Here is a 22,900-nt window from a genome sequence, read left to right as displayed (position 1 = left end):
ACAACCTCATGATAAAGGTATTACTTTTTAAAAAAAAATGTATTTTATTGATTTTTTTAAAAATTTTTTTTACAGAGAGGAAGGGAGAGGGAAAGAGAGTTAGAAACATTGATGAGAGAGAAACATCCATTAGCTGCTTCCTGCACACCTCCTACCAGGGATGTGCCCACAACCAAGGTACATGCCCTTTACTGGAATCGAACCTGGGACCTTTCAGTGCTCAGGCCGACGCTCTATCCACTGAGCCAAACCGGTCAGGGCAAGGTATTACTTTTATATTTTTATTTTTTAACATATTTTTTATTGATTTCAGAGAGGAAGGGAGAGAGAGAGAGAGATAGAAACATCAATGATGAGAGAGAATCATTGATCGGCTGCCTCATGCACATCCCCTACTGGGGATCCAGCTCACAAACTGGGCATGTGCCCTGACCGTGAATTCAACTGTGACCTCCTGGTTTAGAGGTTGACGCTCAACCACTGAGCCATGCTGGCCGGGCAAGGAATTACTTTTAGCATTGTATTTGTTTTTATTATAATTAGCATCTCTTTGTGAAGGAAGGTTGGCTTAAAAATCTTATGTTAGGCCCAGCTGGTGTGTTTCAGTGGTTGAGCATGGAACTATGAACCAGTAGGTCACTTTTTGATTCCCAGTGAGGACACGTGCCTAGGTTTTGGGCTTGATTCCCAGTAGGGGGTGTGCAGGAGGCAGCCAATGGATGATTCTCTCTCATTATTGTTGTTTCTATCTCTCTCTCTCCCTTCCTCTCTGAAATCAATACAAATATTTTAAAAAATAAATGAAAATAGAAATATATTTTAAAAAATTTTTGTTAGGTCTGGCAGAGTTCCGGTTCAAGCCCAGGTTACAAGTCTGTCTTTCCACATTTCTGATCTTAACTGCTATCCTCTGTCAGTCTAGTTTCCATTCCTGAGCTAACTGCACATCCTTTTCTGGGCTGTCTTTGTACCTCTATGATTAGAGACTAACAGAAGCAGTAGCCAGTGCTAGGATTGTCTTTGAGCCCCTAGAAAGCTGTGATAAACTGGCCCACACTCCATGAAACCTACTTGCAGAAGGACTTTCCCGGGTTTTCTTACTCCACTGTGCACTTGGTATAAGAGAAGTCCTCCCTTAAAGCAATCTGAGTGATTCTCCGGTGCTGGTAACCCAGAGACCCTGACTTACATGGAGATGGAGATGGAGATGGACAGCTTCTGATTCTAGGTTAGATCTAAGACTGTATATAACTGAGTGGAAAGGGTCAGAGACTGGCGGAGTTCAAGAATCCTTTCTTGAACTCCGCGGAATATGAAAGTGGAAAGTGGAAAGAGTAGGAAAATTATTTTTCTGAGGATGGGACAGGAAAGAAAAAAATGGTCTAAAAAATGGTGATGTGAGAGTGGGCACTCTGGGTGTGACCATGTTCCTCCCATCCCTGCCCTCGCACTCTCCTTAGTCTCCTCGGGAATCTCTTCAGAGGAGTGATCCCATTATGACAGTCCGGGGAGCTCAGTACACATTTCCACTAAGGAGACCCTGTAGCCCCTGTGGCACCTTTGGTTGCAGAGAACAGGACAACAGAGTTCAAGCTCCTGTAGTCCTTGTAACCTACTGAGGACACACTGCAGGGCCTGCCAGGACACCTCTTCATTCTATATATCCTCCAAGTTCTTAATCTTTATGAATTTGACTTGTGGTTTTATGCTTCTCAAAAATTTTTTTCCGCTCCAAAAGTATATGCATTTTCACTTACATTCTATTTTATTACCTTAATGGATTATTAAATTTAAGTCTTTCATCCATCTGAAATTTATTTTAAAGTATAATGAGAGGTAGTCTTTTTTTCCCATATGATTTCTACATAATTCCAGTAGCAATTATTTGGGGGAATAAAATCCATTCTGTCATCCTTAATTAAAAAGTTACCTTGTACATTAATTCTGTTTCGGAATGACCTATTGTGTTTTGAGAATAGATTATCTACTCAAGTGCTGATAATATGCGTTTACTTATGATCATTTTATAAAACACCAATATCTACTGAAGAAATTACATTCATTCCTCGTGTGCAAAAGTTTAGTACTGAAATAGAACACAGAGGCACAGTGTAGGAATGGGGATTAATTAAATATATACATATTTATATATACACCGAGAGAGAGAACACAGAAAGATAGTGCTGAAACATGCTCATGCCAAGTTTCTTAAGTTTTTGCCTAGTTATCTCACACAGCAGAATCACCTGGCTTATCTGGCCTCCTTGTTGTTGTTTTCCCCCTCAGACCTCATTAATCAAAGTCTCTGTGAATGGGCCCAGAAATTTGCACTTTAAACAAATTTACAAAGTGATTCTTAGTCCACTAAAGTCTGAGAAGCACTTTCTTACTTTACCGGGGTGGGGCAAAAGTAGGTTTACAGTTGTTCGTTTGAGAAATAATACGATAATTTATAAATAATAATATAAGAATAAACTCTGTGTTTCATGTACTCACAACTGTAAACCTACTTTTTTCTCTCACCCTGTACATAAAAATGTGCTTTGTGATAAAGAAAACATCCCAAAATGGGGGAGAGGGAAGCCCTTTCAGTAAATGACTTTGGGAAAAGATTGAGATGAATTACTTTCACTTTTTGGCTTTTGTGAATAATGTTGCTTTGAATATGAGTGTACAAATATCTGTTCAAGTCCTACCTTTTTTCTCCGCTTTTAAACTTGACTGGGAGGGAGAGAGCAGCTTAGGTTTTGTAGGCTGGTAAGGGCCTGAGGAGGTTGTCTGTCCAGGGCCTCTCCTCCTAGCATGCAGGTCCTGAGTTCCCCGTCAGTATTCTATATTTAATCACAATTAAAATTAAATTAAAAAATAATGAGTCATAAGCACCTTAGGCAGACAAATATATATGTATTTCTGAGGGATTATGAACTGGTTAAAAGTAAATGGTTTTTGGTGTTTTTTTAAAACAAAAAGCAGGATTTATAACAGATCTCATGCACCGGGTCTCTAGTATATAATAATGACATAGCCTCAATCACAAAGGGAAAAACTAAAATTGTATTTTTCAAATTGGCAATAATTATAATACCTTACAAAGTCATTGCTGGCAAGAATGTGATAAGGTAAGTAATCATGCATATCTGATTAGAATAAAAAAAATTGGCAAAAATAATAAAAAGCTTTAAAAACAGAAACTTTTACCCCCAGTTTTAATTGATAGAATTTTAAGCATGCAAATATGGATAGCAAATTTTTCTTAATGGAGACAACATTTTGAAATTTGAAAATATAAATTTCTGAAAATTATGGAAAAGTTTAAATTGAATTTGATATGTTTATAGAAATGACAAAAATAGTATGATAATAATCATTGCAACAAGAACTAACATTTGAGATAGCATTCTATAGTCATAGAATTATGCATTCTTAAAATACATTGTTTTCTAGAATTTACAAATATATTAATGAATTGAGTTTTACAGATATGAAACATTTTTAATATTATAGTAGTAGGGCTGTCTGGTTGCAAGTGACAGAAGTACCAATCAAATTTACTTAAACACAGGAGGAACTATTTGACTCACAGAAAACAGAAGTCCAAGAGGCACAGCACAGCAGGATGAAGAAATTAAATTCTTCACCAGACTTGTTTTCTTTCTCTCTTAAATCTACTCTGCTTTCTTTACTAACTCATTCTCATGCAGGGGCTCTTCATGTAATGGCAGAGAAAATCATTGTCACCTTTATAGCCTATATTTAAGGTCACGGTGGAAGGTGTCATTCTTTTCCACTTTCCTCCAAGGAAAATAACTTTTCTGATAGGCCCTGTTTCTATCACAGGAATAAACCTAGGCATGTGGAGTCCTCTGATTGGCTGACCTGAAAAACAGAAAGACATGAAGCTCATGTCTTTCTTTGAGAAGTAAAGGCAAAACCAATGAAAACCCCAGCAGAATTCCAATTGCTGACAGAAGGGTTGTTCCCTACAACACGAAAAGGGAATGGAGACCAATACAAAAGCAACAAATGTCCATTACAAATGGCTACTGAAAAGTCAAAACACGGAACTATATCTACAATGTTATTCCAATTAATGGAATGCAGAAAACATGGGAATCCAAACAAAGCTTTACTAAACTGTTATTTCTGAATGTTTAATTTTGTATTGTTATCTTTAAAGGTGCCTATTTTCCTAATTTAAAATAAGTAACTCTAAAGAAGTGCCACTTGATTTTTAAGATCTGGTTTGTTCATGTTCTTAATGTTAAGTGCCAACTTCTCAGAATGCCACATTTTGATATCAGTGAACTTCCACTTTTATCAGCATCAGGAAGTCAGTTCCTTCGTTTGAGTGGTTGAGCTCAGATAGATTCAAAAGCTCCATCCTTAGAATTAGACTTACCTTGTGAGTAAATCTCATAGTGGCTCTTAGTTAAATTGTATAAGAGAAATGTAGGTACCCTTTGCTTGGTTGCTCAGTGCTTTAGAGTGGTGGACCACACACGGAAGTGTCGGGGGTTCGATTCCTGATCAAGGGCATGCACTTGGGTTGTGGGTTCACTCATGCCCCCAGTCAGGGTGTGGGTGGAAGCAACCACTGGATGTGTCTCTCTCCCATCGATGTTTCTCTCTCTCTCTCTTTTCCCCTCCTCCCTCTCTTCAACTCTCTCTGAAAAGCAATGGAAAAAATATCCTCAGGTGAGGATTAACAAAAAAAAGAAAAGTGTAGGCCTTAACTAGCTTCATGTATACATTTCACAAACATTTTTAGACAACATTTATGTTTCAGGTCTTCATACCCAAACCAAATTGAGAATTGTATCAGATTGAGAAAGTCTGGGGGGAAAATGTGAATCTTATGGGTCATAGGAGGATCAATGGGTTCTCTGAAATTCACATCTTTTGCTCAGTTAAAGACATTTCCCATTAGGGCCACAGTACAGACTTGATAATCAGATTTTACAAAGGCACACAGAATAGATATATACAAACTACATGTTATTCAATAATTAAAAATCAACCTTCAGAGCACAATGTAGAGTAATTTTGACATCTTATTTTGCAAAAATGGAGTCAAACCAGCTCTGGGATGACAGGAATCTCTTCACAATTGATTGCAATTTTCTACAAATTTATATTTTCTCTTGCCCTGTTTATTTTTTAATTGTGTGGTTCTACACAATTTTTAAAAGGATTTGTTATATTGATACCTGATATTTTTCTCCTGTAATGCCAGTGTGGGTTTAGAAGGTATAGACAAAACCCTGACTGGTTTGGCTCAGTGGTTAGAGTGTTGGCCTGCAGACTGAAGGGTCCCAGGTTCGATTCCAGTCAAGGGCATGTACCTTGGTTGTGAGCACATCCCCAGTAGGGGGTGTGCAGGAGGCAGCTGATCAAGATATGGCCACTGGTTTGATCGAATTTTATAGTTAGTCTTTCCCAGAGATCTTAAATAACAGGCAAATAGAGGTATGAACTATGTTAGGATAGACTATCATAGATTTTGCTTAAGAAAAAGAATAAATCTAGTAACAATGGGCTCTATATAAAAAAAAATAACAGAGATTCCAGTGTTCATAAAACATACACACACACACACACACAGTACTTAATGTATGATGGACTGGAGATTAAAGTAATATTTTTAAAACATCATTATGTTTACTACAGATATATACACTGAGTGGCCAGATTATTATGATCTCTGAATGCATAATAATATGGCCACTCAGTGTAAATCTATCTATCTATCTATCTATCTATATCTATCTATCTATACCTATATCTATATACATATCTATATATCTATATATCTATATATCTATATATCTATATATCTATATATCTATATCTATATCTATATCTATATCTATATCTATATCTATATCTATATCTATATCTATATCTCTCTCTCTCTCTCTCTCTCTCTCTCTCTCTCTCTATATATATATATATATATATATATATATATATATTAGAAGCCCGGTGCATGAATTCTTGCATGGGTGGGGTCCGGCCAGCCTGGCCAGGGGGAGGGGACATGGGCAGTTGGCCAGCCTGCCTGCTGGTCAAACTCCTGGTTGAGGGGACAATTTGCATATTAGACTTTTATTATATAGCATATACACTGAGTGGCCAGATTATTATGCATTCAGAGATCATAATAATCTGGCCACTCAGTGTATATATGTTCTAGAATATTTTTCATAAATTTGGAGGTAGTAAGGGATGTCTTACTTTAAAATATTTTTTTATTGATTTCAGAGAGGAAGAGCGGGGGAGAGATAGAAACATCAATGATGAGAGAGAATCATTGATGAGCTACCTCCTGCACACCCCCAACTAGGGATCAAGCCTGCAACCCAGGCATGTGCCCTTGACCAGAATTGAACCCGGGACCCTTCAGCCTGCAGGCTGACGCTCTATCCCCTGAGCTAAACCAGCTAGGACAAGGGATGTCTTTACTAAACAAAACAAGAGAACAGGCATAAAAGAAATTTATTGAAAGACTAGGTTACACACACACAGACTGAATACATACTCATACTTACACAAGTACACAGAAAATGTCACACAAAAAAATAACAATAATCTCTAATGGCAAGAGACGCCAAAAATAAATTGTGAAAACCAACAACATCTTTAAAAAAATATTTGTACAACACGTGGAGTGTGAAATTGCTTTTCAAACTCAGGTACAAGAAAAGTGTGAATTTCTTTTCTAAATCCAATATATGTGCACAAAATCACAACTGTGAAGAGTGGTGATAAATTTTACCTGTTATTTAGGTGTCTGCTACCTTTCTGACACAATTAAAAAAAAATAAAAGTATCTGAATTTGTCCTAGTAAATCAGAAAATTCATTTCTTTGCATGTAGGTGTTGCTTGGTATCATCACTGTTTCTCTTTCTGTTATAAATTGTCTTAATATTAAACAATGTTATTTTTTTCTCATGTTTCAGATAGCTAAAAATGTTTAAATTTAACACAAAAGCCATTAGCATCCCTTTGAGCTATCAAAATCCAAAAGTATGACAACTTCTTGTGTTATAGAAATAAAAAACTTTTTTTCTTTTCAAGTACTCTACAGCAATAAAAACAAACTGTGGTTTATAACTTAACAAAGTATTCTTATTTACTGTGAAATCCCCACTCAACCTCTGCATTCCTTAGCTTTTGCATCACTAACTACAGATGCTTATCATGGGTGATGTCTCTATTTTCCCCCCCCCGCCCCCCCCCCCCCCCCCCCCCCCGCTAGAAAAGTAAGGAGAGGTCATTTAGCTTCAAAAATGTGTAGGGAGGCTGTTAAGATGAAAATACTTTAGATTTGGTTTTAAAATGAGAGAGAAAAAAAGGATTAATATCATCTTCCAGTCAAGAAGGAGTTAACATGGGTCTGATTGAACCTCCCACCCGAAACAAGAGGGGAAAAACTGGACAAAATGCTAGAAAAATTATTTTCAAGACACAGAACATCAGGCAACAAAACACACTGATCCTTGAGAGACAGGAAACAAACAAGCTCATCCCTACAATTCCCTCAGCTTAGCATCTTGAGAGAGATTTCAGGCAAAAGTGAAAGGAGGGCAAATTTAGGAAGAGCCTGAAAACTACCTTAGTTGAGGAGATGAAATTGAGGAACTGAAGAGGCCAAGGACACTTGAATCCATAGGGAAAAGGGCCAGAAAGGAGACAGCTGCCTTGAGACAGAAACCTGGAGACTTGCACAGGGTTCCTCTCAAGTACTCAGCAAAGGACAGTTTATCACATGTGCAAAAGAAAACCACCTGAGGCTGAGAAAAAACCCTCTAAAAGGATCAGAAGGAATAGTGCCTACTCCCTCTAGCCAGAATGAAAAAAATAAATAAAAATTTATGGGGCATTAGGTAGAATACTCGGGAAGGTCTTGCCTCAGTAGCGGGGGATAATTAGCCCTAGACTGTTCCTGCTCTGAGCCTGCCTAAGGCTCCATGTGATTCCAAACCTTGCCTGTATCCCAGAAGAAAGTTCAAGAAGCTTTATAGGAATACAAAAATATCCATACCAGGTAAACTACCAAGGCAATATTCTCAATGTTTGGCATCCAATCAAAGATTACTAAGCATAAAAGGAAGCGGGAAAACATAAAGCATAATGAGGAGAATAATCAATTAATTGAAATTGACCAGAAAAAAGGTTGGCTTAGAACAGGAGTAAATACATTAATACCACTGTTATAACTAAATTCTTTACGTGCAAAAAGTTAAGTAGATTGATGGACAATAGAAAATAAAATAAATTAAACTTTTAAAGATAACGACTACAATGTATAAGATGAAAAATACACTGGGTGGGACTAATTTCAGGTAAGACATCGTGGAAGAAAGATTAGTGAATAGAAAGCAATAGGAATGAAACTCATAAAAAGAAAACAAATGTTAAAAGAGCATCAGTAAGTTGTAGAATGAATTCAAGTGACCTTAGGTAGATAATTTGAGTCCCTAAAGAAGAGAAGCAGGGGGGTGGGGAAAAAATGAGATGAAATAATGACCCAAAACTTCAAAACTTGATGAAAAGTATAAATTCACAAATTAAAACAAAACAAAACAGCTCAACACAAAACTCCAAATACAAAAACATGAAGAAAACTATACCAAAATGCATCATAATCAAATTTGGAAGAAAAAAATAGCAATAAATAGAAAACCATAGAAGCATCTGTAACTGTGCATAAACCTTATTTTCTTTAATCTGACCTTTTGTTTTTATTCCACCCTCCCCTGCCCCCCTTTGACTCAAACTGGCCTCACCTAGTGCCTTGACTCACCCACTTCACTCTCTCTTATTTAATCGTTAGGCCCTCAGGACAATGAGGTTATGGTCCTCATCCAGTAGCCTCAGGTCTGTTGACCACGGAGACAGAGTTTCAATCAAACTAGAGATAACATCTAGATCTCAATTGTCTTTCAGCTCCAGAATGACCCCACTGACTGCATCCTTATGAAACTAAAAGAGGTGATGCCATAGCTGACATCAGGACCAGATACAATGATCAACTACCTCCTTCCCTAGCACCAAACAATCAGTAGAGACCATGACCCTAACTCTATTAGCCAACATGAATAATAAGTTTTTCCTATATTATCTATCCCCTGGAAGCCATAGGGGAGCCAGGTCTTTGAGCATGAGCTACCTGTGACTCTGAGCATGGAGTCATCTCCTTAATAAATCCTTCCTTTCTTGGCTGGAAACTCTTGATTGTAACTTATTTGGCTTTGATGTGTGCAGGCAAATGGATCCCTTCAGTCCAGAAACACAGCCTCAGAACAAAGACATGCTATGGCCACAGAAACTGAGATAGGAGTGACATTAGATTTCTCATCTGGAACAATGTAAGTAAGACTACAGTGGAAAACATTATTAAAGTACTCAAAGTAAGAAAACTGTCAATGTAGAAATTCTATACCTGACAAAAATACTTTCCAAACATTAAGGTAAAATAAAAACTTACTCTGGCCTAGCCAGTGTGGTTCAGTGGTTGAGCATCAAACTATGAACCAGGAGGTCACAGTTCGATTCCCATTCAGGGCACATGCCTGGGTTTTGGGATCCATCCCCAGCAGGGGGCATGCAGGAGGCAACCAATCAATGATTATCTTTCATCATTGATGTTTCTATCTCTCTCTCCCTCTCCCTTCCTCTCTGAAATTTAAAAATTAAACAAACAAAAAAACTTTCTCTGATTGCAAAGCTTAAACAATTCATCACCAGCAAACCCACACTACAAGAAATGTTAAAAGAAATCAAATCAAGCAGGGGGAAAATTGTATCAGTTGGAACTATGGTCTACATAAGGGAATGAAGAACACTGTAAATGGTAATTATATGGCCAAATAAATGTTTTTTCTTACTATTTAATTTATTTAAAAATATAAAAAAATAGTAGCTATGTATAATGGGAATTTATATCATATTATAAAGTGAAATGTAACAGTGACATAAAATCTAAAAGGAGGGAAATGGAAGTATATTGCCATTAGGTTCTTAAACAATAAACAAAATAATACAGTATCAGTGGAAAGTATATAAAAATATATACTAAAAATCCTGATGCAAAGAGAAACCAAGATGGCGGCATCTTGGAGGTAAACACCAGTTTAGTTGCCTCATACAACAATTTCAAAACTACAACTAAAAGACAAAACGAACATCATCTAGAACCACAGGAAAGCTGGCTGAGTGGAAATTCTACAGCTAGAAGGAAAGAGGAAAGCACACAGAGAATCAGAGGAACTGCAAAAGGCTGAGGTACGGAGACATGCGCACAGGCGGCTGAGTGCCTGGCTGGCTTTCTCTAGTGGGAAGGAGACAAAAGCTCCCAACTGTGTTAAACCCCAATTCTGATTGCACTGAACCCCAGTTCCGGGCGAGACCCTGGGGACCAGGCTTATATGGGGGGATTCTAGACTGTCAGGCAGAAACTCAGGGGAGCCGCTAAAGGCAGAGGTTTGGAGGCGCGCACACGAGTGTGCAAAGAGAGGACTGCCAGCACAGTTCTCCCGGCGTAGACAGAGCTGATCCTCACAACTAATTGCCCTGGAGGTCAATTCTTCCCAGTGATACTAAAAACAATCAAGACTTAACTACAACAAGGCTGTACACACAGTCCACAAAGGGGTGCACCAAGAGTGTCCACCTCAGGTAACTGGGGAGGCCGACCCACTGGGCCATATAGGACACCTAGCACTCAAAGTTATCCTACCAACTCAGAGAAACAGCGAAAATGTGGAGACAAAGAAACAGATCACAAACGAAATAAACAGAGAAAAAAAACTACTGGATATAGAGTTCAAAACCACAGTTATAAGGTTTTTCAAGAATTTCCTAGAAAAGGCCGATAAATTTAACAAGACGCTCCAGGATATGAAAAAGGACCAACTAGAAATTAAACATACACTGACTGAAATAAAAAATATTATACAGAGACCCAACAGCAGACTAGAGGAACGCAAGAATCAAGTCAAAGATTTGAAATACAAAGAAGCAATAAACACTCAACCAGAAAAGAAAAAAGAAAAAGAATCCAAAAAATTGAAGATAGTGTAAAAAGCCTCTGGGACACTTCAAGCATACCAACTTTAGAATTATGGGGGTGTCAGAAGAAGAAAGAGTGCAAGATACTGAAAACCTATTTGAAGAAATAATGACTGAAAACTTCTCCCACCTGGTGAAAGAAATAGACTTACAAGTTCAGGAAGTGCACAGAACCCCAAACAAAAGGAATCCAAAGAGGACCACACCAAGACACATCATAATTAAAATGCCAAGAGTAAAAGACAAAGAGAGAATATTAAAAGCAGCAAGAGAAAAACAGTTAGTTACCTACAAGGGAGCACCCATATGATTGTCAGCTGATTTCTCAACAGAAACTATGCAGGCCAGAGGGAGAGGCAAGAAATATTCAAAGTGATGTATAGCAAGAACTTACAACCAAGATTACTCTACCCAGCAAAGCTATCATTCAGAATTGAAGGTTAGATAAAGAGCTTCACAGATAAGAAAAAGCTAAAGGAGTTCATCACCACCAAACGAGTATTATATGAAATGTTGAAAGGTATTCTTTAAGAAGCGAAAGAAGAAGAAAAAGGTAAAGATAAAAATTATGAACAACAAATACATATCTATCAACAAGTGAATCTAAAAATCAAGTGAATTAAAAATCTGATGAACAGAATAAACTGGTGAATATAATAGAATCAGGGGCATAGAAAGGGAGTGGACTGACAATTCTCAGGGGGAAAGGGGTGTGGGGGTGCGGGAAGAGACTGGACAAAAATCATACACCTATGGATGAGGACAGTGTGGGGGGGAGGTAAGGGCAGAGGGTGGGGTGGGAACCAGGTGGAGGGGAGCTATGGGAGGAAAAAAGAGGAACAATTACAATAATCTGAACAATAAAGATTTATTAAATTTAAAAAAATCCTGATGCAATCACTGAATTAACAAAAAAAGTAGATATAAGTAAAAAGTCAACAAAGGAGATAAAAATGGAATCATTAAAAAAAATTTTATAAATCCAAGTGAAGACCCCCAAAAAATCAGAAAAAGGGAACAAAAAAGGCACAAACATTAAATAAAGATGTTAGATTCAAACTAACCATATCAATAATTTCATTAAATGTAAATGGTCTAAGCATACCAATTAAAAGCTAGTGATAGTCAGACTGAATTAAAAAAACAAAACACCTTATCCATACACTGGCTACAAGACATGCTTTTTATATGAAGACACAAAGAGGTTAACTATCAGTGAAGGATGTGAAATTACATACCACTAGTGACCCGGTGCACGAAATTCATGCACATTAAAAGGGGATTATTTAGAGGAAATAATTTAATATTGCTATTTGCCCTGTCTCTATAATAGAAGTGACAGAGATGAAAGAAAATTAGTAAAATGTATATGAAAACCTTCCTCCTGTCAGAGTCTAGGGCTCACCACGTAACCCAGAGTCAAGTCCCCGCCCACCCACATGCACCTCAAAATCTTATGAGACCCAGACCTGGCCGGCCCCCCCATTGGGATAGATCCAGACCCCGCCAGTCCCACCCTTGTCAAGCCCTGCTGGGCAGGGGGCGTAGCCTCAGGTCCCCTGGCCTGGTGCTAGGATGGGGGCGTGGCCAGAGGTCCCCCAGCCCTGACCGGGGTGGGGGGCATGCCTTAAGGTCCTCTGTCAAGCCCCACCAGGTGGGGGACATGGCCTGAGATCCCCTGTCAAGCCCTGCTGGGTGGGGGGCATGGCCTGAGGTCCCCCATCAAGCCCAGCCAGGCAGGGAGGTGCAGCCTCAAGTCCCCCAGCCCAGCACCGGGATGGGGGCACAGCCTCAGGTCCCCCATCCCACTGGGCAGGGAGCACGGCCTGAGGTCCCCTGTCAAGCCCAGCCAGGCGGGGGGGAGGGGGGCGCAGGCTCAGGTCCCCTGGCACAGTGCTGGGGCGGAGGGCATGCCTGAGGTCCCCTGTCAAGCCCCACCTGGTGGGGGACATGGCCTGAAGTCCCCGGCCTGGCGCTGGGGCGGGGGAAGCAGCCTGAGTTCCCCTAGCCCAGCATCATAACGAGAAGGGCACCTTGAGGTCTCCCATCAAGCCCCACAGGGCGAGGGGCGTGGCCTCAGGTCCCCTGGCGTGGCACTGGGGAGGGGGGGTGTAGCCTGAGGTCCCCCAGCCTGACACCAGGGCAGGGGTTGCAGCCTGAGGTCCCCTGTCAAGCTCTGCTGGGTGGGGGAGGGCATAGCCTCAGGTCCCTGCTGATTGCTCATTAAGGCTCCTTATGGGAACTTGGCCTCAGCTGTGGATGCAGCCATCTTTGTGATGGAGTGATGGTCAATTAGCATATTCCCTCTTTATTAGATAGGATGCTAATGTAACTAGACAATCAATGGGTCCGTGCTACCTGTCACTACTTGAGCCAATTAAGTAGAGACGGTTGAATTATATACGAGCATTTATTCCAATACTGTGGGCAGTATGGGAGGGCAGTAGGGCATCCACAAAAATCTGCTCTGCACCCCACCATACCAGCTACTTATATTGTGTAGAAGGACAAAGATTACATGGGAAGTAGGTAAAAGGTATGCCAAATGGGCACTTCACAGGTCTGGAGCTTTGCAAAGGCCTGCAGGTATGCAAAGGCTGGGGGTCTCCAAAGAGCTTCTGATATGCAAAAGGTTAGTGATATGTAAAGGGCTATGGTCTTCAAAGTGCTGGTGATTCTGGTTTCTGCAACAAGGCTGTTAATCTTTCCATAATAATAGGCAGCTCTCTGATGGGGTGGATGGGCTGCATTTCCAGGTGACCTCCCAGGTCCCATGTGTAACTGCCAGCCAGGTTAGAATGTGCCTTCTTTATTTATTTATTTGTTGTTTTTTTTTAAATAGATTTTTATTGATTTCAGAGAGGAAGGGAGGGGGAGAGAGAGATAGAATCATCAATGATAAGAGAGAATCATTGATTGGCTGTCTCCTGCATGTCCCACACTGGGGATCCAGCTCATAACCCAGGCATGTGCCCTGACTGGGAATTGAAACGTGACCTCCTGGTTCATAGGTCACTGAGCCACACCAGTCGGGCAGAATGTGCCTTCTTTAATCAAACAAAACAATTGTGGTTAACAGAGCATGATTAATATTTCTTATAATTATAGTTAGTCCCCAACATTCTGTTTCTGCTCCTAACACTAATGCTAGTCAAAAAAAAAGCTGGAACGGTTATAGCAATATCAACCATATTTCCACTTCTCCTATTCATGTGTTTCTTCCTATTCCTAGTCGTCCCCCTTTTTTCTTCTATTCAAATTTTAGCTATTTTAATGGATCATCTGTCAAGTTCAAGATTTTAGTTCTTCTTTCACAGGTGCCTGCACTGATCATTTCAGATAACAGAGATATCTTTCTCTCCTAAGATATTATATTATTGCTCTGTATCCAACACCTTGTATAGTGTATAGTGAGGGTACATTTTTTAAAATCTACACCTTTTCTTTAAAATGGTTACAATGAGTATGATTTTTATAAAGACAACTGGACAATTTCGGAATTTTTCTAAAGGAAGACAAGGGGGAATTTAGTAGACTAGGGAGCTGCTCAGCGGCACCTCCTAAGAGAGCTTGATGTGTATGCAGGGTGAGTCCAGCAATTCGTGCCATTCTTATCCTTTTCCACCTGAGCAACTCAGTGCCATGTGTTCTATCAGCGCTGGATGAACAGGTTACCCCACAGGGACTGAAACCAGGGCAGGTGGAATGCTGGCCTTTGAGTGAAAGTGGATGGCCTGGCTCCAGAAATCTGCCCAACTTGTCACTCTATCCCTGAACAGTGAATTCAAATGTAAGACACACAGAGAAGAACACATGGTGCAAAGCCTGGAAGGAAATTAGAAAGCAGAAGCCATGCAAGGTGCAGGCACCTCCTGTGTATGCAGGGTGATGAGTGTTGAGTGTTGGGGGAACAATCTGCTAAAGAGAAGAGAACATGGAAGTTCGATGAAGAAGGGATAGAAGGGGATAGAAGGGAACAGGTGTCCCTCTCTGTGTGGGCATGTTTCAAGAGCCCATCCTGCCCAGGAAACTCTCAGAAAGGTATTTCTGGGACAGGTCCCAGAGCTCAGCCTACAGTCCCTTAATAGAGAACATGGAGTTCTTGAACAGCCTGAGCTGGGGACAGCAAGGAGAGCACAGGCAAGCAGCATAGCCTGCAGCTCTCACAGGCCCAGGCTCTGCCAGCTCCTGTGGTCCTGCTCTTTGACCCTAAGAAAGAGAAGCCCCAGGGCCTACTCAGGCCTTTCAATGAGGCCACAAACTCAGAGAGCTGTCAGGGCCATCATGGAAGGAGCTGAGTGTCTTACCAAGGATGTGTGAGAGGAAGAAAGTGTCATCAGGGAAGTAGAGAAACCAAACATGCAGGGATTTGAAAACTAGAATGAGGCTTAGTTTAAGTTGCTCCCCAGAAAGACAGCAAGTGTACTGATTGCTTTCCCAGGAGGAGTGCATGAGGATATCCACTGTCCTGTACCTATGCCAGCACTATGTTGTTTTTCAAAATCTTATTTCTGCTGATTGGGCACATAAAAAATGACATTGCATTATTTTTATTTATATGACCTTTAGTAAGAAGGAAACTGTTTCCAAATGTTGAATGACTACTTATTTTTGTCTTTTGTTAATTTGTTAATTTTCTGTTTGTGTGCCTTGCTTGTTTTTCTGAATGTTCATTTTTATCTTATTAAATGAACAGTCCTCTCTCTATATTAATAATATCAACTCTTTGTCAGTCACATGTATTGCAAATGTTTCTCTTCAGTTGTGTGCTTAACAGAGTGCCATTCAATCTTTACAACAACCCTGTGAGATCAAGTTTGTTCAGGAGTGGCCCATCATTATCTTTCTGTATAGTTATGGGCAAGGTTGCTTTTTCCTATTAAATAAAGATGAATGGCTAAAAGCATGGCCTATGAAATCAGAATGTCCTTGTTTCTTCCTGGGGGACCTTTTGTGTGAGTTCTTTGTACATCCTGTTACAGAAGACCGGAGAAGAACCAAGCAACACTTACAGAGATGGAGTTACCCTTTATTACTATTATTATGCATTTCAAATTCTGGGCCCCGATATGGAGGAAGTTTCCCTATTTATATCTTTTTACCTTCTTTGTCTCCCAAATATGTTTTTTTTTTCTGGTCCCTTTTGCAAGTTCTTAAAGAGCCCTATGTGCTGGGGCTTTGGGACCTCAACCAAAGGCCTGGCCTGGCGCTAGCACTGATAACTTCTTCTGGGGAAGGTTTATGGCCTCTCTGGAATGTGAGTATGTAGCAAACCCCTTTCACGTCCCGTGCGGTTCAGGGTTCAGGTTCAGGGTTCGGGATCTGGAGGAGGCCGCACACAAATGAAAGAGACTAGACAAGAAAGTATAAATTTGGGAATATTGGGGGCCAGGTGGGAGCCCAACTCAAGGGGAAGGACTCCACTTTGCTCTGGCCTAGCAATCCCTTTTATTAAGACTATGGGATACACCCATAGCCTTTAGGCAGGCAATTCCAATAATAGCCAATCAGCAAGAATTTACATAAAACTAAAAGATGGATGTTGCTTTAGCTACCACTGTCTCAACTAGACAGTGGGTGCTTGGCTCTGACCTTTCAGAGCTTCAAGGTTGACCAGCCTTCTGTGTTCCTTGTCCACACCTCTCTGCTAGTGAAGGCAATGGGTGGCTTCCAACAGGAGTAGTCTTATTTTCCTTATCATTTAAGCAAGCGAGCATTTACAGAAGCCAAAATAGCAGGGCTAAAATTTCAAACAGCAGTTTTTATATAAGATGGATGCTTCAATCCCCTAAAGTCTTTGTACTTCAGTTTCTTCATCGCTGAAGTGGGGATAATAATAATCTTCCTCCTAAAGGTTGTTCTGAGACTATATATATTTATATATTTATATTTACATTTATTTATATTTACACATATACTTATATTTATATATATACTTAGACCAGTGCCTGGCACATCATAAGAGTTCAGTTGTTGCTATCAATTATTGTTATTACCCATTAACCATCTTTGTGATAAGTACATGTAATCTTTAAAAAATTTAACATATTTTAGAAGCATGAAGGTTTAGGGATTTTAAACAATCATCTTATCCCAAACCTGCCAGTTCTGGTTGCTGGAGGACAAAGGATGCATTTCAGGTGTGTGGCCCCTCTGCCAACTTCTCTTAGAAGGAAGCCCGACTCCTGCTTACAGAGCCCTGCTATTTTCTCCCAGATGTATCCATGGCTACAGTTTGGGGGTAACCTGCCTTGCTAGTTCTGGAACACTGTGTAGGGGTGGATGCTCTTTGAGTTAAATTGGCTTGTTTTGCTCTGGTGCTATCCTTGAAAGATCTGAATACAGAGGCAGCAACCTTTTCCCCCTAGCTAGGACTAGAATCAGAATGTTCTCTAACTAGAAAGAAAGCATTTAGTCCATCTAATCTAGTGGTATTCAAACTTTGTTGTCCATCAGCACACCTAACACTCTTCTAAACATCCCACATGCTACAGTCCTTTCTCTTCTCTATAGAACCCAAATCATCTGGATTAGGGCCCAGGAATTTGTACGTGATAACAGCTCCTAAAGTTATTAAATTTGTTAGGGTAAGGCTAAGGTGATGGAGCTACATCTCAAAAGTATAGTGGATTTTAAAATATACGTATTTGTTTCTCTCTTATATAACAGTCCCAGGATCAGCAGTCCAGGTTGGCAAGATAACTTGCCAACACAGTTACTCAGGCATGTGGTGTCCTTTCTAGGACATTATCATCATCTACATTATCAAGGTCGAGTCAAGCACATGCCCATTTTTGGGATCTAGCTGTTGGAAAGGAAAAAAAAGTCACAGAAGAGGCCAGTCCAATGTCATATGACCTGGACCTAGAACTAGCACTATCACTTCTATTCCAGGAGCCTGGGAAACGACGGGGCAGTCGGGGCAGCCAGTCTGGCTGGGCAGCCTTGTGCATTCTGTACCTCTTTGTCTTGAGAGCAAAGAGGGTGGGTTGGGTGGGCAACCTGCAAGCTTCCCTGCAGTGATCCTAATGTCTACCCACGTCTCTCAGAGAACCCACATCTACTCCAACCTCAGCATTGTGTAAATAAGGAAACTGATACCCAGTGATATGAAATGACTGTTTTGGTGGGGACAGATTGAGTCAGTAAAACAGATGAAGATTTACCTATGACATTGCAAAGGCTCTCTCCTTACTTCAGCACCATCCCTGGACTTGAGGCCAGGGACTTATTTCATTTCAGAATTGTTGATAAAGAAATTGAGTGCACTTTATGTTGGGAAAATAGAGGAAATGGTTAGAGACAAGAAGGGTACTTCTCTTATGCTAAATAACCCCTCTCAGTATCCCTTTCTCAAATCTTTGTTAATACTCCATCCCCAACTTTGTTTCTAGACCCAACTCTCCTTTCCATTCCCTTTATGATTAAACTAGTAGCCCTGTGCAAGAATCCATATGCCAGTAGCTCTCTTTGGGGCCTGGCCAGAGGCCAGATGAACAAGTTGCCCCACAGAGGCTTTGTTGTACAGTCAACTTGTTCAGCTCGTGTCTGCTGCCCAGAGGCTTTCCGTGGCCTAGAGGCCCATCCGTGGCCGGGCGCAGAATGCTTGTCTCATTGTTGGGGCGACAACGCAAGCGTTCCACTAGGCCACTCATGCTGCCCGCTCTCAGCAGCTGCCCCCCCCCCCCCCCAGGACTGGGGGACTCTGGCGGGGCTGAGAGAACTGGTTGCTGCCATCTTGTGGCTATGGGCGCCGCCATCTTTGTGATGGAGTGACATTTAATTTGCATATTACCCTTTTATTAGATAGGATAGGTCTCCTTTATCACTCCTCTAATGCTTCCTCTCAGCTATAGGGATTAGACATATATATGTTAGGATCACTGAAGGAGGAATGCACAAGTGATGGATTATTAATTTACTAGAGGCCCAGTGCACGAAATTCAAGACCCCTGGAGGGATGTCCAACTGCCTGTTTAGGCCCGATCTCCCCGGTGGGATATGGCCTAAATGGGCAGTTGGACATCCCTCTCACAATCCAGGACTGCTGGCTCCCAACCACTCTCCTGCCTGCCTGCCTGATTGCCCCTAACCACTTCTGCCTGCTGGCCCGATTGCCCCCAACTGCCCTCCCCTGCAGGCTTGATTGCCCCCAACTGCCCTCTCTTGCAGGCCTGGTCCCTCCCAACTGCCCTCCCCTGCTGGCCTGATCACCCACAACTGCCCTCCCTTGCAGGCCTCCCAAGTGCCCTCCCCTGTTGGCCATCTTGTGGCGGCCATCTTGTGTCCACATGGGGGCAACCATCTTTGACCACATGGGGGCGGCCATCTTGTGTGTTGGAGTGATGGTCAATTTGCATATTACCTCTTTATTATATAGGATTAGGTCATCTGGATACCAGATGGGCTGAGCCCCCAAATGGTGCCAAGACCCAGGGACAGGGAGTCATAGATTTTAAAGGACTCTTGGTGGGCTTTTTCTGGGTGGAAAATTCTCTGGGCAGATCCTGAGGGGAAAGATAATGGTCTTAGCACGTGGAATGTGGTCTAAGCAAAAGGGAATGTACATTGTGAAGTGGCCTAAAGGTCAGTTCCCAGGGGAGGGGGTATTGATTCAATTATTTGATCAAACCTAACATTATATACCTCATTTATTTTTCTAACAAGCACTTTTTGGTCTATTTCTAGTCAAGTGGAGCTTGTGATATTGAAAGAGCTGAGATGATAGGATGAGAAAGGGAAGAGGAAGAGCATCAAGATCAGCCCACCAGCCTATATCATTTGGCTCAGTGGGTAGAGTGTCGGCCTGTGGATTGAAGGGTTGGGGGTTTGATTCTGGTCAAGGACACATGCCTGGGTTGCGGGCTCAATCTTCAGTCGGGGGCATGCAGGAGGCAGCTGATCAATGATTCTCTCTCATCAATGATTCTCTCTCATAATTGATGTTTCTATCTCTCTCTCCCTCTCCATTCCTTTCTGAAATCAATAAAAATATATTTTTAAAAAAGATTAGCCCACCAAAGGAAGTGAAGACAAGGACACATGTTCTGTGGACTGTGAAGAGAGCAGCCTCAAAACAACAGAGACTGGGAAGGTGCTGGGGACAGGTTAGATAGGAAGAGAATGGAGCATCAGTGGCCTTAAAAGCCAGCCTGAAAAGTTACATGTGAAGCTACATGAAACAAAAAGGAGCCCTCCATAGTTTGCAAGCAGAAAAGAGACATCAGAAATCCCCTGCCTGTTATCATCATGAAGGATCTTAGGATGCACGTTATGTCAAAGGGGTGACAGGCTTCAACAGTGAGAAGTGCTAGCATGCAGGAGCTTGACTCTCTGTTGCCCTCTACATTTGACATCTTTCAGGCTTCATGGTATGATGAGTTGGCTAGATCCCAGGAGATTGGGCTGCCAAAGGCTTGGAATAGAGTGCCAGAGCTCCTGATTCCTTCAGAGAAGAGAACTTTGGGGCTCAGACACTTCTTGTATCACTTTCTCCCCTGGCTGCCAAATGCAAATTGAATGTTAATTTCATGCCTATTGGCAAAGCCCATAGTGAATGTTTGTTTTAACAGTCATCACACTGACAAGGAAAACCCAGCTAAAAGATACAAAAATATCTGCCTGCATGCTGCATGTTGGTTGATTGTCAGAGTTTTGCAGGTTTAATATGAGAATTATGCACCGAATGTGGAAAACATTAGTAAAAGAAAAAAGATTTATGATATCTGAAGAGAAACCAGAGTATGAAAAACATTAGGAAAATTGATATATAAAGAGTGATGTACAAGTATTACAATGATGTAACATTAATTTACATGCATTTATTTAAAACTAGAGGCCCGGTACATGAAAATTCATGCACTGGAGTGGGGGGGTCCCTCAGCCCGGTCTGCCCCCTCTCACAGTCTGGGAGCCCTCAGGGGCAGGAGGCTACCCGGTAATCAGGGGAGGGCGATGCCCCATCATACCTCTGCTGCTGCCACTGCTGGCAGCACAAGCCTCAGCCAGCCCTGGTTACCTGAGCCTCGGGTGGCCCTGGGCATCTGGGCAGCTGCCATCCAAGGCTTGCCTGTGCCTCAGGTCGCCTGGGTGGCTGGGCAGCTAGCATCTGAGGCTTGCCTGCACCTTGGGCTGGCCCTGGGTGACTGGGGGGCTGAGGGAACTGAGGGACTCCGGAGGCAGGCAAGCGGTGGGGCTGAGGGGACTGGGTGCCACCATCTTGTGGCTGTGGGCGCTGCCATTTTTGTGATGGCATGAGGGTCAATTAGCATATTCCCTCTTTATTAGATAGGATTAGGTCATTAAAAAAGAGTGGTCTCAGGATGGAGGGAAGGTGTAAGGTGAGAAAACAGAAGTATAGGCACACGTTAAGAAACTGCCCATATTTTATGTAGAGTGTTGAACCATAGATTTACAAATAAACAATTGGTAATGAAAAGAAACTCACTACAACACCAGAAAACAAGATTGAAGATTAATTCTGCCTGGCACTTGACATAGACTTTCTATTTCTCATCTCTCGGCCTCCTTATTTCTCTGTGCCTTGCCATTCCTCTGCCATGGGGAATCGAGGCTATACTTGAGGAAAAGTTTCAATAAGCACTTCATTTCTTCCCTCAGCAGCAACCTGTGAAATAGATAGGGATGAGGAAGGAGAATTATGTGGAGCTGGAGTTGTTGATTGAGGGCAGAGCAAAGGCAAGGGGTCTTCCCCTCTGGCATCTTCGGGAGGACAGGCAGACCTCTGGCTGCACAGATGGGCTCACATTTGTGTGCATGCCTCAGCACACACGTTTCTCTGATGAGAAGCAGCAATAATAATATCCCCTATGCTCATTCACTATTCCTCTGAATAATCTCAGTGTCAGTATAATTAATTTTCAATGATCTATATTGGTTTTGGACCTTCTTTTCTTAATTTTGTCACGTTGGGTAAACTCTGCTTCTTGGCTTTATAGTTGAGCTAGGATGCAATTCAGTGTGTGTGTGTGTGTGTGTGTGTGTGTGTGTGTGTGTGTGTGTGAGTGTGTGTGAAAAAAGAAAGTATATGCACTCTAGGATCAGTTATACATTTTAATGATATTATCCACAATTGTTGATTTTTCTTTCGTCCAGTTAGTATAAATAATCAGCTTATTGTTGTGCTAAAAGGGTAGATGTGAATAGCAGAAGGCAATAAACAATAAGTATGTTCTACTTTAGACAGGATATAGTTTCACAGCTCTGTGACACTTACAATCTAGAGCCACTAACTAACCAGCTCATCAGAGAATGACCTGTTAGCACTGCCAATATTTTCTTTAATGAGGTAACACTGTGGTATTGGCACCTGGGGAACTGTTGGCCTGTAGTAAGCTGGCCCATAGTTATCTCCAGTTCTGGGCTTTCAAAACAGCTTATGCCAAGATTCTGTCTACGCTTGCAGCTGGGGGTCTTGAGGGGCCTGCAGATCACTTCCATGGAGCCAAGAATAAAGTTATTGCTCAACTTGCATGACCCATTAGCTTCTGAAACTTTTCTCCAGATCACTATGTCATTGTAACACTCTTTGTCATTACCTGGACTGTTTCCCTTGGGGAAGCTATAATGTAATCTTCTGAATGTTGATAATGAAGACACAATATCCTTGGATATGCTAAGGCTAATATTTTTATACAAGAGAATCAAGTTCATTAATATCTCAATGGTCTGTTTTTCTTGGTCACTTTTTGCCAAGTCTTTTTGCATCTCTTCCTCTGAAAATTCTTCTTTAATTGTCTCCATTTTGTTTCCTGAAGATCCTACAAGAATCAGCCTCAGGCAGAGTAGCAGCAGAGAGGCCTCCAT

The 22,900-nt window shown here is 41.4% G+C and overlaps 1 protein-coding gene across 1 annotated transcript; it reads right to left on the bottom strand.

Annotated features, from left to right (window-relative positions):
* Nucleotides 1–22,306: 22,306 nt before the first annotated feature.
* RNASE11 (ribonuclease A family member 11 (inactive)) lies at nucleotides 22,307–22,900 on the bottom strand (the record flags this gene model as incomplete). The annotated part of the gene is made up of 1 exon (XM_079768318.1): nucleotides 22,307–22,900. One exon carries the CDS (start codon nucleotides 22,898–22,900, stop codon nucleotides 22,307–22,309), a length of 594 nt encoding a protein of 197 aa, XP_079624444.1.

This window comes from Cnephaeus nilssonii (assembly GCF_951640355.1).
Source record: "Cnephaeus nilssonii genome assembly, chromosome: 4".
NCBI classification, from domain to species: Eukaryota; Metazoa; Chordata; class Mammalia; order Chiroptera; family Vespertilionidae; genus Cnephaeus; species Cnephaeus nilssonii.
The sequence above is the reverse complement of the archived record's forward strand: the minus strand, read 5'-3'. Positions and strand labels throughout refer to the sequence as shown.